Source organism: Mirounga angustirostris, unplaced genomic scaffold (assembly GCF_029215605.1).
Source record: "Mirounga angustirostris isolate CCGP_5_RB_7025 unplaced genomic scaffold, mMirAng1.0.hap1 SCAF_6, whole genome shotgun sequence".
NCBI lineage: Eukaryota > Metazoa > Chordata > Mammalia > Carnivora > Phocidae > Mirounga > Mirounga angustirostris.
In genome coordinates, this window is record NW_026991714.1 from 15,154,121 (window position 1) to 15,171,662 (window position 17,542).

The 17,542-nt window shown below is 37.0% G+C and overlaps 1 protein-coding gene across 4 annotated transcripts in view; it reads left to right on the forward strand.

Moving 5' to 3' along the window:
* The window catches only part of ESRRG (estrogen related receptor gamma), a 568,605-nt gene that overhangs the window by 487,115 nt on the left and 63,948 nt on the right, over positions 1 to 17,542 (forward strand). For all 4 annotated transcript variants that reach the window (XM_054507915.2, XM_054507916.1, XM_064593871.1 and 1 more), the window contains one exon: positions 17,386 to 17,496. In XM_054507915.2, coding sequence (XP_054363890.1) covers positions 17,386 to 17,496 — 111 coding nt within the window. The remainder of the gene's footprint in view (positions 1 to 17,385; positions 17,497 to 17,542) is intronic.

A 17,542-nucleotide genomic window follows, 5' to 3' on the forward strand; every position in this document is an offset into this window, starting at 1 on the left:
AAAGTGCTTTGTAAACATTAATAATTCACTTGGGTGCTTTTTACTTACTGTATTCCAGATTCTTTTAAATATAGCTGATTTATGTATTTGAGCCGTCTGGAACATAAAGGTATTGAAGTTATAGTTATTTATTTCTGTTTTATATATGACAATACCAGAGTTAATTCATAATAATAAATTTATTAATAGAAACGCTCCTGATTGCCTTGGTTGTTTTTTTGTTTTTAAATTTTGGTGGTGGTGTATAATGTAGTAGTTCCTTACTCCACATATTAGAAGATTATGCAAGAGACAGTAACCCATAGATACAAGAGAGTTAACAGCAGTATAATTTGCAAGTTTGCTTAACTTAAATAGTACTGATTTCATATGCTAAAATTCCTAATGATCCACGGGCATCAATCAAGTTAAATCACTAGATTGAAAATAAAGGTGAAACCACAGACATAATGCACTTATTTATTGATATTGGTTCAAATTAATTGATGATTGTGCATGAGTCAGGGTGAGCCCATGTTAACGTACCATGCCCACAAAGACACAGAGGAGTTCACACAACGCTCTGTGATATATTTGATATTCGTGTCAGATTTATGCTGTTGCTGCTAAAATGGGATTTTACTCTGTTCAGAGCTCATGCAGTTTCAAAAGATGTTTAATGTAAAATTAGGATTAATGGCTCAGTGTAACCTTTCTAAATAGAGTCATGCTTAGGAAATGAACACACCTCAGCCATAACATACTGCTTGCATGAACACCAATTCTCATGTATTGTGTCCATAGTAAGCCTGCAGGCTATCCCTGCTTTAAAAAGGTGTATCATGAAAGGGGGAAACTACATGTTTCTGGCTCCCATGGTGCCTTCCTTGCAGATTCCTTTTGTTTCTTTCCAACTAGTTTTATTTAAAAACATGAATTCTTTTGTGAAACTCTAAATATAAATGCCTTTCTAAGAGCGGGAAGGGAGGCAAGCCTTCTCTTGTGACAATTATTGTCCTTATTTTTTTATTTATTCATTTTTGGGTTAATTTAGTCTGGCTAAAATTACATACATATTCATGTTTCTTAATAAGAATAAAGCTTTACTCTTGGTTATTTTCCATAAATTTGTCCTCATAAGCAATTTGACAGACATGTACTTTACTTGAATGGAAGTTCACAGTGAATCCCTGGAACTTGGTTTCAGATCTGTAATTCATTAACTCCGGCCCAAAAGGTCCAAATACTTCTTCATCAGATTACAATAAAATTGCCCCTGCTTTCTTTTTAAATTTCAGAGTGGGCACATATTGTAATCGAGGTGTAGATTGTCTAACTATTACTAAATGCGTTAGAATTTCTGAATGAAATTTCATTTTGGTCCAAAACATTGATTTGAAACAAAATGAGGGATTGTGAAATGACTTATAATTTTTCAAAAATGATTTTCTTGCTCAGAATTCCATGGAATGCATGCCTAAATATTTAATATTAAATGTACCATTATTTTACTCCCATTGCCAGTTTATCATATATATACCTGTGAGATTTATAATACCAATTCATAGAGAAGAATTAATAATATACTTTTATTAAAGTTTCAGTTATCATATGGGTATTAATTAGACATCAGACATAGGAGATATAAGTAGGATAAAATAGCTCAAGTATTGGGGCACCTGGGTGACTCAGTTGGTTGAGCGGCTGACTCTTGATTTCGGCTCTGGTTGTGATCTCAGGGTTGTGGGATCGAGCCCCACATCTGGCTCTGCACTGGGTGTGAAGTCTGCTTGAAATGTCTCTCTCCCTCTCCCTCTGCCCCCTCCCTGCTCTCTAAATAAATAAATAAATAAATAAATAAATAAATAAATAAAATCTTAAAAAAAAATCTCAAGTATTTTGGAGGTGTTAATAAAGGAAGATTTGGAAACCCAAAAGTTACTTAAGCAACCAGCTTCCTTGCACATGTAGAAGTTGACATAGAGTTGCTGTGATTTCACTTAATAGTTTTATCATTATTAGATTACATTTTAAAAACAACACATTCTTCTACTGACCAAAATTAATGGCACCTTTTAACTTTGCCACTAATTTGCTTTATAAGAAAACATTAACTATTGGCTTCCAAAATGTTGTTTCATCTATGGCAAAAATATCTTTTTAAATATTTTTAAATACTTTTAAAGTAATTTTTATTTCAGAGTCCTGGAAAGATTGTGCTGAAGTATGTAGTAAGGAAGCTGAAACCCAGGCAGCTTCAGAAACTAGCCTTATGCCCTACAGGAAACTAGAAAAGCTGTAAAGATTTCAATTTTTAATTTAAAGAATCGTTACTCTTGTTGTGAATTGTCATTTGTATATATTCACGTTTCATTATATGAAAAGTGCAGTATTGTTACTGGGATTTCTTTAAAAAGTATAAGAACTTGTTAAATATTAAAGAACAAGCTTTATTTTTATGTGTTTTCACTGGATTCAATTATTGGGATTGAGAAAATTTGTACAATCAGTCCTTTATTCCTATTTTTGTCACATTATTCAATAGCAACATGTTATTCAAAAACAATATGTTACTTATGCACAACTGTTCATAAACATCTCTTAGGACGTTATTTGAAATACTTAGCCTACTTTTTTTTTTTTTTTATTTGAGAGAGAGAATGAGAGGGAGAGAGAGCATGAGAGGGGGGAGGGTCAGAGGGAGAAGCAGAGTCCCTGCCGAGCAGGGAGCCTGATGCGGGACTCGATCCTGGGACTCCAGGATCATGACCTGAGCCGAAGGCAGTCGCTTAACCAACTGAGCCACCCAGGCGCCCCTTAGCCTACTTTTTAACAGTTTTTTTTTTTTTCTCAAAGATCTGGTTTCTTCCCCCATTTATTTATTCAGTGAATATTTTTAGCATTTATTTACTCCCTTTTTCTTCACCTAACTTAATTTCAAGAGAAATGTTATAATTATGTATTCTCAGTTCATATCTGACCACCTCATTCTCTTAAGTAGGCAACCTATAATTCAAATTTAAAGATGGTGCAATATTTGGTGTAATCCTATGCTAAAGACTTTACATGAAAATTCAGAACATGTTAGTAGTTTAGTAAGTGTGATTATGTAGACTTAAAGAGCTCATACCATACTCTTTATTTTCCCATTTTCTTTAAGTGTACCTCAGTGTTGAAAAAGAAAATCCATAATAAGGACCAGGGAAACATAAAAAATACCAAGTACTATTTTTTGCAGATTTTTTTTTCATCTCAGTACTAGGTCCGTACCAAATCGGATTTAACTTTTTAAATTTGTCTCAATTTGGGGCTGAATGTGCATTGGTAGATGAATTGAATTCTCATTTTATTAGAACTAATAATTAAAATAATTCCACCTATTTTTACTTTCATCCTTATTAACTATGAACTTTTACCGAATATTTTTTGTGCCATGAGATCTGGAACATTTTAATACTATCCAGTATTTAAGTTACAACTGGCCTGAAAACTACTCTATCACATGTTGATATTCCTGAATCATGCCCTCAGCAGCAAAAAGTAAGTCATATTATGGAGGGTTATGTAGAGAATTATAGAGCTGAGTTCTGTTTTCCCCATCTTAATACTAGGTAAACAGTACTTTTCTTATTTTTTTTAACCTTATAAATAGCAAGTAAAATACATGTAGAAGCAATGTGAAAACTTTCAAAGGATATGCAAAAATTTTTTTATGATGGCTTGGAAATTATTTGAAATCTGTAAGATAATTTGAATAGTGGCTATGCAAGGAATGTTGACAAGAATTTACTGATGTATTTATGTTCTCCCATCTGTAACTTACAAGTTTTTAAAAACAAAGTACACAGATTTACAAAAAATATAATTTAATTTAGAAAGATTTAATCAGTCCTATACATATATACATAATACAGATATATGTTTATATGTGTGTGAATATATATAAAATTAAATTGGTTGGGCAGACAGGAAAAGTAAGGGAGGATGAGAGGAAGAAAGACTTTACTGTTTCCCCTGAAAAACACATAAATTCTTGGCTGTGTTGATAATCTCCCTTAGGGTGTGCTTAAATGCATGAGTGAACTAAGATCTATGACTATCCCAAACTTTTTTAGGAATCTAAGGATCATACTTTTTTCCAGTCTCAACATTGGGATGGAAATGTTATTATGACATTGAAGTCTCGCTCCCAGGCTGCTTTGGTGGACCAGGTGCTGTGCTTTCTTAACCTGCCAGGTGATGACTTGGGTTCAACTTCATGGTCTTTCATTTCCTTGGCCAGCAGGGACTGAGTGCTCAGAGGGCCACCAGGAAGCCCCTGTCAGTGGAGGGGATGCTTCATGCTGCCCAGTAGCAACCCTGTTGAATGATTAGGGCACTGTGATGACGAGTTCAGGGCATTTCTTTCTATTCTCTTGATGGCAGCAGAGATAAGAGGCTTTGGAAAGTGAGTTTCTGAAATTCATGCCATTAGAAGAAGCCAGTAACCATTTAGGTCATCAGATATACACAGCTGGCTTTCCTCTGTTACCAATGAATCTGTATTTTTACTGATCTTGGCTGCATGATATGTTGGTCCAAGACCTATTGCTGGCTGTCCAGTGTGTGTCATGGCCCTTTTAGAGACTCACTTTTTCACCCTATATAATATGTTATTTGGCGTACGGAAAATTATTCATAATATACTTGCCTAGTCTTCAGAACAGTTAATAGAAAAATGATTTTTACCACCTTCTTTCAAATGTATAGGTTTTATTTTTTAAACACTCAAGGCTTTTCAAATTAAATTTCTTTCTCTTTGTTTTCTCTCACAATATCTTTGCTAGACAGTCACACTATCTTGGTCATCTCCCACGTACACTCACCCCGTTCAGCTTTCCATTCTAGCAGCATCTTCTGGTCCTTCGTACTCTATAGTCTACTAACCCAGAGAAAACGCTATTACAACCTAATTCCTTCTACAACTGTTCCAAAAAGCATTCAGCATGATTTTACTCTTTTGCCACTTCAAGGACCTTCTCTTCCATATCATGCAAGAAGTTGGGGGAGAAAAGGTCGAAGCCAACAGAAAAGTGATTCTCTGTCAGCTAATTCCCAAAGGTGATTCATTTGATACAATCTTAGTGAGAATGAAAATGCACCAATTGTATTACAAGAACTAACTTGCAGTTTCCAACAGATTTTACTAGGCAGAAAGATGTTCCTTCAAAAAGTAAAAACATTTAGTAAACATAACAGATGAATTTAAAGAAAGCCTTTGCTGCCATTTACAATAAATAACTGTGGAGATCTGTGCTTAACAAGAGATTCTTGAAGAGGGCTTCTGTGGATCAAAACATGTCAGTATTCTTAAATGACAGGTGCCATGCATGGGCATAGGTGATTAAATTTTTACTCTTGTTTGAAATGATTTCTAATGAAAACCCCTTAAATTTTATACATCATTATTATTGTTATACTTGAAACCATGCTAAACAGCATTTTAAAATTAGAATTTCAATATGTAGCCTATGGAATAACTTAAGCAGTTAGGCAATTTAATTTATGCTCATATAATGAGGGCCTACATAAAATAAAAGGATAATTTCTAAATAACTACCAACTTATAATATGATCAGTTTAACTGGCCAACTGTCAGAGTTGGCCTCTCTCAGGGAATTACGGACAGTGGGCCCCTGAATAAAAGAATGTAGACCAATGCTATAAGCTGGCAGCCTGGCGTTTACCAGTTAGCTAAAATATTGGGTGATTTTATATAAAGATCCAGATTGCTGGCATCTTTTGAAAGTGGGAACTCTAATAACACCAGATCATATTCAGTTATGCCTCTTCCTCCCACGAGGCAATATCACATGGGTGCTGGTAGAGGCTAGTGGTGTATCTGTGAGCCAAGTGCTCTTTCATTCACCGCGGTACATACATACCCCTCATTTTTTTTAAACACAGTCCTTTTGCTCTGCATAGTTGTTTGAATTCACAACTCCTGATGTAAATATCCATATAAACTCACACAGCATGAGCTTGGATGGAAAAATTTTGCAAATAAAAAATTCTCACAGAATCGTTTGACTAGCCAAACCTTTATCAGGAAAATAAAGAAACTGAATAATAGCTTATATATTTAGAATTGTGTGTCTATCTTTCTCTGTATGATGTGTTCATACATGTGTGTGCATGTTTATCATATGTGTATATACACATATCCACTATAATTTCTGAAAAGTGGGTGGCTATAAAAGTTGAGATGAAACCTTCCCCATTGTGATCTGGTGACTGAACTCTGGTCATATTTAGTCAAATACCTTTTTCTTCTTAAACTCAGACAAAATTTAGTTAAATAATAGAATAGCCCTTAACTACTCATTGGTTGCTTTCAAAATATCCATTATTAGGTCATATTCTCCTCCCCTTAGCATAATGTAGTCTATCTGTTGTAAAATGCACACAAATCCGAAGCTGTTTATGATTTTCCATACTTCATTCTCCACAGTGATGTGCAACAGGCATTGATCTTTTCCTAATGCAGTAATAAGCTAGATGCATTTTTCAAGTGTGGGCACTTTATTTGCTTTATTATTGTCAAGAACAAAAGGAAATGCATTTGGCCAAGTTCAGTGTAAGGGGAATGCTAAGACCTGTGCCAGAAAGCCTACTGCTCTTCTGGTTCATTAATGCTCTCCATTTGGCTCCGGTCTTCCCTGATTTAAGATGTGAAGTATGTTGATGTTTCCAACTGCCAAGCAGTTGTCGTACTCTGAATCTGTGGGTCAATTCCATCTTTTTAAATACACCATTTCATTCACAGAATCTTAGAACTGGAAGAGAGCTTAACACGTGATCAAACTCATTCATCTGCTTCCAGGCAGGAGGGCAATAAAAACGTCTCGGAAAGAGAATGGTTTTCTTCATTTGTCAAATTTCCCAACTGTGAGGATCTATGGTCTTTCTTGCTCAATATTCAGTTTCTAAATGTAATTCTCATTAGTAAGTTTTCTTCATATCTATCTGAGGTTTTTCCCAACAAACCAGATGCTGTTTTTTTTTTCTCATATTGTCCAGGATGAGTATACAAAAATTAAATTCCGATGTCCTACCTTTCAGCAACTTTTTTTTTCAGGATTCAAGCTATTTTGTTGTCTTTAAAAGTTTTCTATACCTTTCTAAAGTTATAATATATTAGTGCATTGAGAAAAACACAAGCAACAAGAACTATTGAGACAATTGACAAGAGATTCCTAACTCTCCATGGGTCCATTCGAGGTTTTTTGTGTTTTTTTTTTTTAAGAATTTTTTATTTATTCATCTGAGACAAAGAGATACAGAGAGAGAGAGAGAGAGAGGGGAGAGGCAGAGGAAGAGGGAGAAGCAGACTCCCCGCTGAGCAGGAAGCCCAACGTGGGTTTCTATCCCAGGACCTGGAGATCATGACTTGAGCCGAAGGCAGATGCCCAACCATCTGAGCCACCCAGGCACCCTGCATTCGAGGTTTTGAAGTATCAAAAACAAACAAACCAAAAGATGGGGAAAAAACCCCTAATTATTACATAGCAATAAAGCATATTATAAATTTATTTACTTATTCATTTTCCTCAGTAGTTGAATGCCTAATGTGTGGCGGGCATGTGATGTATCCTGCATGTACAATGATGAGCAATATACAATTAAAACATACACCAAAATCACTTTTGATCACTTGAAGCTGTTGCACTAGGAATGTCATTTCTCACCATGCCCTCTGCCCTCAATTTTTTGTGGAATTAAGCTGGATACATATAATAAATAAAACATTTTGAAGTTTGAGTTTAGCCCAGGCTGCATTTCAGAAATATAATAAATCTTGTCTTGAGTTGTCTTGTGCCTAGAAAAGTGTGTTTGTCTTTTCTTGGCACACTTTGGGATTTAAAGATCCCTCCTAACATTGTGGACCATGTGAGTATGGGGCAGTATACTCCCAACTAACTTGTCACGTAGCATCTCTACACAGGAAGTCCATTGGGAAATTCACCACCTGGCGCAGGCTTCTTCAGCTGGGACCCAGTGTATTTCGCATCTGGAAGTATCATTCATGTTTTCTATTTCTTTCCACACTCTTCACACGTACTAATTTGAGAATAAAAGTACAGGTTATGGCCTACTCCTGTCATAACACTTTAAATGTACAGTTTTCTTGGGGCACCTGGGTGGCTTAGTCAGTTGAGCGTCTGACTCTTGATATCAGCTCAGGTCATGATCTCAAGATCCTGGGATTGAGCCCTGCATTCATTGGGCTTTACACTCCCCAAGTCTGCTTGAGGATTCTCTCCCACTTTCTCTCCCTCTCTCTCTGCCCCTATCTCTGCTCGTGCTCTCTCTCTCTCAAATAAATAAAATAAATGTTTAAAAAATTTAAAAAAATAAACGTACACCTTTCTTTGGCTCTCCGAGTATGCACTTCCCTATTTGTTACTTTCCTTGACGAAACATTTTGATGTGTTTACATTATGCATAACTCTCCCCCAAATCTTCAACATTGTTTATCAATTAAGCATGAGTCTGGAGTAGTTCCTTATTAAAACCTAGATTCTCAGAGTAGTAAACTAAATATGTCATTGAATGTTTGGCTTGAAAACTGGATGTAAACATGTTTTTTCCTTTTTATATGCATATTGTCTCCAGCAAACTGAGCTTATGGTCATCTTGCTGAAACCAGGTAGAACAGAGATGCTGAAAATACTCAAGAGATCAAAAGATGATAAATGAGAATTAATTGGACAAGAAACATTACTTTAACATAGTCTTTTTTTATTTAAGATTTTTTTTAAGTGATCTCTACACCCAGCATGGAGCTCAAACCCACAACCCTGAGATCAAGAGTTGCACGCTCCATGGACTGAGCCAGCTGGGTGCCCCTGCTACTGATAGTCTTTTAATATTTTTCTTTATTTAATTTTAGTGAATATTATTTATATAAAGGTGCTTTCTTATTATCACTTCCTCTCATGATTCTTCTACCCCAGTTTTTTTCATGAGGTCTTAAATTCCTCAATAATCTAATTTGCCAACTTTGAGGGAGAAAAATTTTAGCTTGAAAATGGGCCCAGCGTGGCCACGTGGTGCTGTGGACATCTCAGCGCCAAGGGCAACTGGGAACATACTCCGATTCTTACATGCTTGTCTTCTCTACTTTTGCATTTCTACAAGACTCGTGCTAACTCTCATACTCTCTCTTGTTTTTCCTTTCCTTTTCTCCATTAACTTGCCTCACAGATATTTAACAACCCATTGGCAGGTGAAAGGGGGTTAGTGATGGAATATGGAGTTGATGATAGGGATGGAGGCCAGTGTATTTTCTTTATTTTATATCAGGCCCTGAGTCAACCCATTGTAGATTAGCTCTCCGACTCCTTTTTTATGTTCCTTCCTTTCTTCTTTTAGTCCATGTGGGCTGCTGTAACAAAATACTAGAAACTGGGTGGCTTACAAACAATAGAAGTCTACTTCTCACAGTTCTAGAAGCTGAGATGTCCAAGATGGAGAAACTGACAGATTTACTGTGTGGTGAACTTTCTGGTTCATAGACGACCCTCTTTTCTCTGTCCCTCATGGACAAAGGGGCGAGGGAGCTCTCTGGGGTCTCTTTTATAAGGGCACAAATCCGATCATGAGGGTTGCACCCTTATGACATCATCTCCTCCCCAACACCTCACCTGCAAATACCATCACACTGGGGATTACATTTCAACATAGGACTTTCGGTGAGACACATTCAGTCCATGCCACTTGTTGACTCCACTCCAGACCTTCAGTGGAGCTGCTAGACTCCACTATATTCCCCTCCATTGAATGAAATAAAGTGACCATGGCTTTCATCCCAGCCACTCGAAAACTAGCTTGTTTAATTTCATATTTAATTCATTTTTACAGGGTACTGAATTCTGCATAAATAGAATTTGTGCTTTTGTTTACACAGAGCATCCATGTGGAGTGCTGTGCACTGTTACTACTATTATTATTGTATTAAAACTATTGCTACCAGTGTCACAAGAAATAAGAAATGAGTGTCTTAGTGTCACAAGAAAATTTCTCACTGGTATGAGATTTGGGCATGTATACATTAATATTACATTAACATTTAATCTATCGAACTGATTTTTTTCCCTACATATTTTATGTGCTAGGTATAATTCTTTTTTTTACATGACCTGGATATATGTATATTATGTTTTTTTGTATGAGACGTACTTTATTTTGAATCTCAATTGTTGCCAAAATAACATAACCAGAAAAATATTATTAAACATCATATGTCACTTTGGTATCTTATAATTGGCTCTCAGCATCTCTGCTTGAGTCTGGTGGTACATTTATAATACCTTTGGTGAATTACTGACAAATTGGCCAGGACTTCAAGTTTTCTTCTGCTAAAAATATCATGTGCTTCTCTTTTGAGCTTCAAAAGCTTTTTGCTGGGTATCCATCTGATCTCGAGTCACACCTAATGAAACCAAATGACCTCCAGACTCACTGCTGCCTTTCCCTGTTACCTGTTTTCACTCCCCCCACCCCACCCCCCAGACCTGTATTCTCTTTGAAATCCACATGTGCTTTTTTGGTCATTAGACTCCTCCTCCTGTCTTCCTCTCCATTGAATGAAACAAAGTGACTCTGGCTCTCAACCCAGCAACTTGTAAACCCAGCTTGGTTGATTTCATATTTAATTCATTTTTACAGGGCATTGAATTTTGCATAAATAATATTTGTGCTTCTGTTTACACAGAGCATCCCCATGGGGTGCTGTGCACTGTTATTACTGTTATTATTGTGTTAAACTTATTGCTGCTGGTGTCACATTTAATTGTGAATTAGTAGAATCACTTTTCCTGATGTTGATGTGCGACCACATTTCATGTCTTTACCCACTAACTCATAACTTTATTCATATGAGAAGGCAATTTCAAAAAGGATAAAGGGGAGAGTCACTGGTATTAAAGAGTAACAAGACAAAATAGATAGGCATAAGTCACAGCGATATCTCTTTCAATAGTTTATGAAATTTTTAACAGGCAAAAAGCAGGAAAGGGAAAATTTTCTTTTTGTCTTTAAAGGTTGTCTCTATGTTTAGCAAGTGCAGGCCAAGCACGCTCTCCCTCCCTCCCTCCCTCTCTCTCTCTCTGACATGAAGTAAAGTAAGAAATAGTGCCTTTTGAATAGATTTCCTTTAATTACATCGGGGAAGTGATAATGGTACGTATTGCATGTTTAATGTAATGTTCTAGATGCCCCTTTTTCTTTTTCTTTTTCTGTTTTTTTTTTTTTTTTCCCTTCACAACCACCTCATCTTGAGCAGAAATAAAAGGTTCAAGGCTTGTCAGCATCAGTTTATAGATAGCTGTTTAAAAATAATGAGATATTGGGTATTGTAAGGCTCAGGGCCGTGTCACCAGACTCATTTATTTCCATTCACCTTTTGTCAGAATTGCAGACAGAAGACATTCAATTAAAACTTGTCACCTGTTGCAGATGACCTAATTTGTACCTGTATGTGTCATAGATTAGGGCTACATGCTTCAGATGAAGCAGCTTTACCCCTGATGGAACAACATTTCCCCTGCAAAATATTTTGTCTATGGCTATTTCAAATTTCTATCATTTTGATTTCAGCTCCAACCCAGATTATAAATTTAGCGCATACCTCTGAACCAGGCAAGAAGAGTGAATCACGTGAACTCTGCAAAAATGGAGGAGGAAGTCCTATGCGCAGAAATCTACAGATGTATTTTGGATGTACCTTGAATCTGAAACAGAGGGAAGCCTTTGTAATTGCCTATGCAAGCCCCACATGTTTAATAGTCCAGATAGCTATCAGGAGACCAAAACGAAAGACTTCCCCTTGCTAATTGTTAATTCATCTGTAGAGCAAGGAAGCTTTAATGTGAGTCATGGCTTTTATCTCTTTTAGTGACTAAGGACTCAGTTAAAAAAAAAAATAAAAAAGAGCCCACCTAATGGATATGCATTTTTTCTCCCTGTGTGATTTTCTCCTATTATTTCAGCAGAACTCAGAGCGTTTCCACATGCAGCCAGGCCATTTCCAAAGTTCCTGAATTGTTGCCATAATATTCCGGCGGAAGTAAATGTAAGCCTCAGCCAGACCAGGGGTGTCTGGTCGAAAAGCTGCTGCTGTCTGGGCCTCCCTCATGAGCTGAAAATGCAGCCAGAAGGTTGCTCTGCATCCGTGGCCGAGGCAAAACAGGCTTGTCTCATTTGCAATAGCAGAAGGAGGAAGGAAATGAATGTCTTTGGGCCCCTGCCTCGGTGGAAAAGCAGAGACACAGAATCTTTTTATTATTTTCGGTTTGTCCACAGTCTCACAGCTGTAAACTTGTTCAAGTCCTGTCCCCCCCTTTATGGAGTGATGCACAATCACTAGCCCTTCCGTTGAGTAAGAGCATTCATTCCCCCCACCCCCCCCACTCACCCAGAGTTCTGCCTTCCTACCTAGGCAGAGGGACCCCGCATCGTGCCGAAAGTATTGTTTACCGTGATGATCGGGTTGTATATGCCTGCAGTTCTAGCTTTTGGAGTAAATACCAAATGCTCTTTTCCAAAAATAGAATTTGATGGCAGGGAAGCAGTATAAACATAGCGCTTAAGAATGTGGGCTCTGCAGCCGTTCTCCCAGCTCCCACCCCTGTCTCTGCCTCTTGCGCGCTTGTTCCGGCTTTCTCATTTTGTAAACCAGGATAATCATAGCACCCCCCGATAGGATTGCTATAAGGCTTAAATGTGTTCATATATGTAAAACAATTAACCCGTTGCCTAGACTATAATAAGCTCTTGACAGCCAATGACTGCTAGTAACTGGCTGATATTTGGTGTATTCCAAGACACTTCATGCGGAGATTGATTCATTCAATTAATAATGAAGACATGGCTTGGGAGGAAAATGTAGGTATGAGGAATAAAGACTGCTGAATCAGGAAGCGAGGGTAACAGTATCTCTGTCTATTTTGAGAGGGGCCATGGTAGTTGAAGATAGCTGGGGGTTGGTACATTTTATTTTCTCACACAATCCTCAACAATTTAATATGATTAGTTTCTCACTGGAGTATATGTGTGAATATACAAATAACTTTCACTCATCCCTGTAGGAGCAGCCTATAAATATGCACAAGTACTCTCGGTTAAACTGGTATGCTCTTTTAGGACGTTGTCCCGAAGGAGAACCCCATCAGAGGCTGCCACTAAAATGACCCACTGCTGTCTGATACTGCTAATCTGCCTTAGCTTCTTTTCCTACAGCTCCTCAAAGGGATTTTCTCTATCCTCTGTTGATGGTGGTTCCCTCACAGGAGTCTCAGGAGAATTCAAGGGCGCTGCTAGGTACCTCTCTTCCCCAAGGGAAGGAGCGTGGTTTCCTTCTGCAGCAAAGGCAACTGCAGTATCAAGAAGATCTAGAGTGAGGGGAAAGTTCCCACCCTCTTTACCTTCTTGTTTCAGAAGGCTTGCTTTTCCAGGCTGATCTCAAAAACTCAGTTACAAGACGTGTGTGGTAACATGTACTTAACACAATGATTTACTTAGCATTCATTAAATTCATCTTTAAAAAACTTCACTATCTCTTAAAAAGTATTATCACTTTAACGTGACTATCTGCATCTTTCTTAAGTATTCCAAGGGTCTGCGTAATTAATAATTTGAGCAAACCTTTGCTTGGGAACAACATTGTAAAAGCCTGGTCTTTAATTTAGAAAAGTAGGCTAGGGTATCCTTGTATAATTCTCTGAAGGGGAGATCTTTTATTACCCTATGAAATGCCTCTGACTTTGTGCTATTAAAAATGTGAAAAATATGTTTGACTTTGGACTGTATAAAATTGGAAAATTTGCATTTGGGCATAAAACGTAGACTTAAAATGAGCTGACCTAAGAAGACCTGCCTCTGAACTGTTTTACTTCTCTTGGCGTTTATTTGCCTCATGGTGTATTTTTTTCCTTCCTTGCCCTATTCTTGCTTTCTCAATTTTGTAAATTCTGACAATGTAGAAGATTTGTAATTCCCTTGTGGCAAGGTAGGCACATGCAGTATATGAAAGAAGAAGCGATGTGAAACATTCTACTTGGTAGGTAATGCCAACTCTTAAAATCTTTTATTTAAAAAAAAAAGATAATAGGGGTCTCCACATGAATAGAAAATCCAATTGCCTTAATTAACTTCAAATCCTGTCACACATTGAACATTGTGGGTATCTTATTTCCTGGGAGAAATCTTACTTTTCAACTTTTTCAAAACTGGTTACTAGTGAAGTCCAGACAGAAATGGTTTGTATTTCGACGGACTAAGGAAGGAAAGAGACAAGCTTCGTCACTTTGGATTTGATTGATGTCTCTTTAGGGCAAATCTGGATTTTCTAGGTCCTGATTATAAATACTGTTGTTTATCTTGTGTCTGCCAAACTATTTGGAGACTTTTAAATGCATTAGGTGAATTGGATAATTGTCAGGTCTCTGCTTAAGTTTGTACTGTGTGCTTATAGGTAAGCACACATGAGGGGATAGCATCCTCATTTTTGGTAGAATTTGGATTCGATTCTGTATCTATTCTAAAATAATATCTAAAATGACATTATTAATGACAGGGATGAGCAGTACATAGAATGGGATACCAAGTAATTCTATAAATCATTTAGACATCAAATGAGTATCATTATTTGGCTTGTACCCTTTGAATTATCTTACCACTCCATCATACCTCAAATCTGTTTCCCTCAGAACTGAGGCAAGGTAGACCATTATTCCATGGGGATAGATTTTTAATAAATGATCATGATGCAAAATATATATCAGTGAAGTAATATAGCAATATTTCAACAAAACAGACACAATAACTTCCTTATTTTCCTTGGCATTTTAAGGTTTATGACATATCTTAATAATGCATGTGTATCATATCCAAACATATTAATATATTATGTAAATATAATATTGGATCATTACAGCAAAACATCCAGAAGGATATTGTCTTTATATCCATCTTATATTTGGAAAAAGGAACTCATCAAAGTTTACAGAGCCAGTTAATTAAAGAGCCAGAAAAAAAACAACCATTCTGCCTTGGAAACTATGCTTTATTTTTTTAAAACATATTCTTCACCTAATATTTAGGAGTAAATTATTATGCTATTATAGTTGGAAACATTAAAAGGGGGATCTTTAATCTTTTCACAAAATCATTATAACAGACTGTGGATCTGGCTAACAAGTTTATATAAATTGATGATACATATTGCATTTTGATAGATGCAAGGCAAACAATTTTAGACTAGATAACCCAAGACATTTTCTATAAAATAGGAGTACTTACAATTACATTAAAATATTCTTATCTGGTGACTTTTAATATCTTTTTTTTTCCCTCTGAATGCTCTTCATTTTTTTATAGATAGGTATTTCTTTTTTAACTCAACGTATCCTTTGCATTTATTCCTACCAGTGAGAAATTACGGTTTAAACCTATGTGTTGTCAAGTGCAATAGAGGTAGAATCTTCAGTTATAGTGTTTGATTTACAGTATTTTAAACATTTTGATTAAATATTTCTGTTCTTTGTATTCTGTGTTTCATCTCTATGAAATCAACATCCTAATACGATGAAGTGTATTACACAGTTTGTTTGCCATCTAGTTTTGTACACTAGAAATTAGATGAACAAGGGAACAGAGCTCTACTGTAGGCAGAAAGTGCTTTAAAAGCAGCAGTAAGGAAATACAGCTTCTTCGTGACTCACAAGCGCTACTATTTTCAGTAAATACTTAGGCACTCTACTAATGTCTTTGTTTTGTGAAATTTGCTGTCAAAACCTACTTAATTGCTCTTGAAGTCATCTCCTGATTTCATTTAAACGCTGCTCGGACGTTTCAGTATGACATTTCAGGCTTTATCTAGAACCAAGTGTGTATTTCCGTGTTTCACTGAAAGATAATCAACTCTTAAAGTTGTATTATTAAGATAATATGAAAAATTGTGTTTTACTTTATCTCATGATAGAATAGTAATCCTTTAACATTCGAGTATCTATATTCACTTCAGGGTTCACACAGAACTGTGTCAGCGTTTCCCAAACTGTGTCGCATAACTCAGAGAACCCACAATTCACATGTTCCATGGGATATTCATAAATATTCCCAAGACCAGATCTTTGGTAAAATTGGTTTGCAAAGCATTGCATAGGCTGTATCTCCTTCTGAGAGTCTTACAGAGGTCATTTGCATTTTAAAGGCTCTGAGAGGCCTTTCAGTAAAATAATCATACTGATGATGCTGTGGAACCAAATCTATTTTCTAAACATTTTGGGAAACACCATGTACAGCGAACTACTCGGTTGAAATTAGTAAGGGATGATGTTACACTGTTTTATCAATTAAGATAATATCATAGAATGAGTCTCTGCCTTGCTCTTATTCCCAAGTAACCTCTGTATTAGATAAAGTGTTACATGGTCCTGTCCTAAACTTCACCATGACAGACTGGTAACCAAGTTATTAACAAGCTCTTCTCACCACTCCCCCCTATACATGAAACATTTATTTTTAATTCCTTTCTTTACCTTTTACCTTTTTCCTCAATCTTTTAAATCCCATGCCAGCAAAAACTGCTGCATCTTGACCCAACCCATCACTCTTTGGCAAGGTTTAGTAACTGCCTGTCTCCTTTTCTGGCTTCACCCTTAGCTCTGCCTCACGAACACAGCCCTCTTGCAACATCCTAGCCTTCTGAATTCTTTCAGGAAGCTCCTCTTTCTGTCCCGTGTCTAGTCCAAACTTACTCCCAGTTTTCTCTCATTTGGAAGAAAAAAACAAATGTGTGCCAAAATGTAAATAACATTCTCCTCTGAGACATGTTGACATTATAATAGGGAACAATCCTTACATCTCATCTTGCAGAGTGTAATTCCAGCTTTCCACAGCATGAAGGTATCTTCAGTTCACTTAAATTCCACGGGTCCGTAGTGAACCCTCTGGTAGACTAGGGAGGGATGGATCACTCTTACGCGGTCAGCTTTCATGGGTGACTGGTAAAGAGGATACCAGATTGCCATTGTCTTTAATTTGAGAAACTAGGCTAGTACCAAGTAACAGTTTCTTTGTATTAACTCCCATGGAAATGTGCCTTTCCTTTGGTATATAAATGTGATTTTGATGGCCTTGCATGAAATGTGTTTCAGGTTTGTCATGCTCTCCGAGATTTGGTTTCCAACCACTGGCCATTTTGGTTTAGCCACCACTTTTTTAAACATTCCTCCAGTACCTCTGGACCATTCTGTGTTCTGCAGTCTGTCTCCACAGCATCCATGGGTGATACTCTATGTATTTGACTGATCTCAAAGATGGATACGTCAGCAGTAAGCCAGTGCCTGTCTTTGCCCACAGGGGTGCGTCTTGACAGAGTACGTGGAGGTCGGCAGAAGTACAAGCGCAGAATAGATGCGGAGAACAGCCCCTACCTGAACCCTCAGCTGGTTCAGCCAGCCAAAAAGCCATGTAAGTACAGCAGACGTGTCTGGCTTTCCAGCACACAGAATCCTCC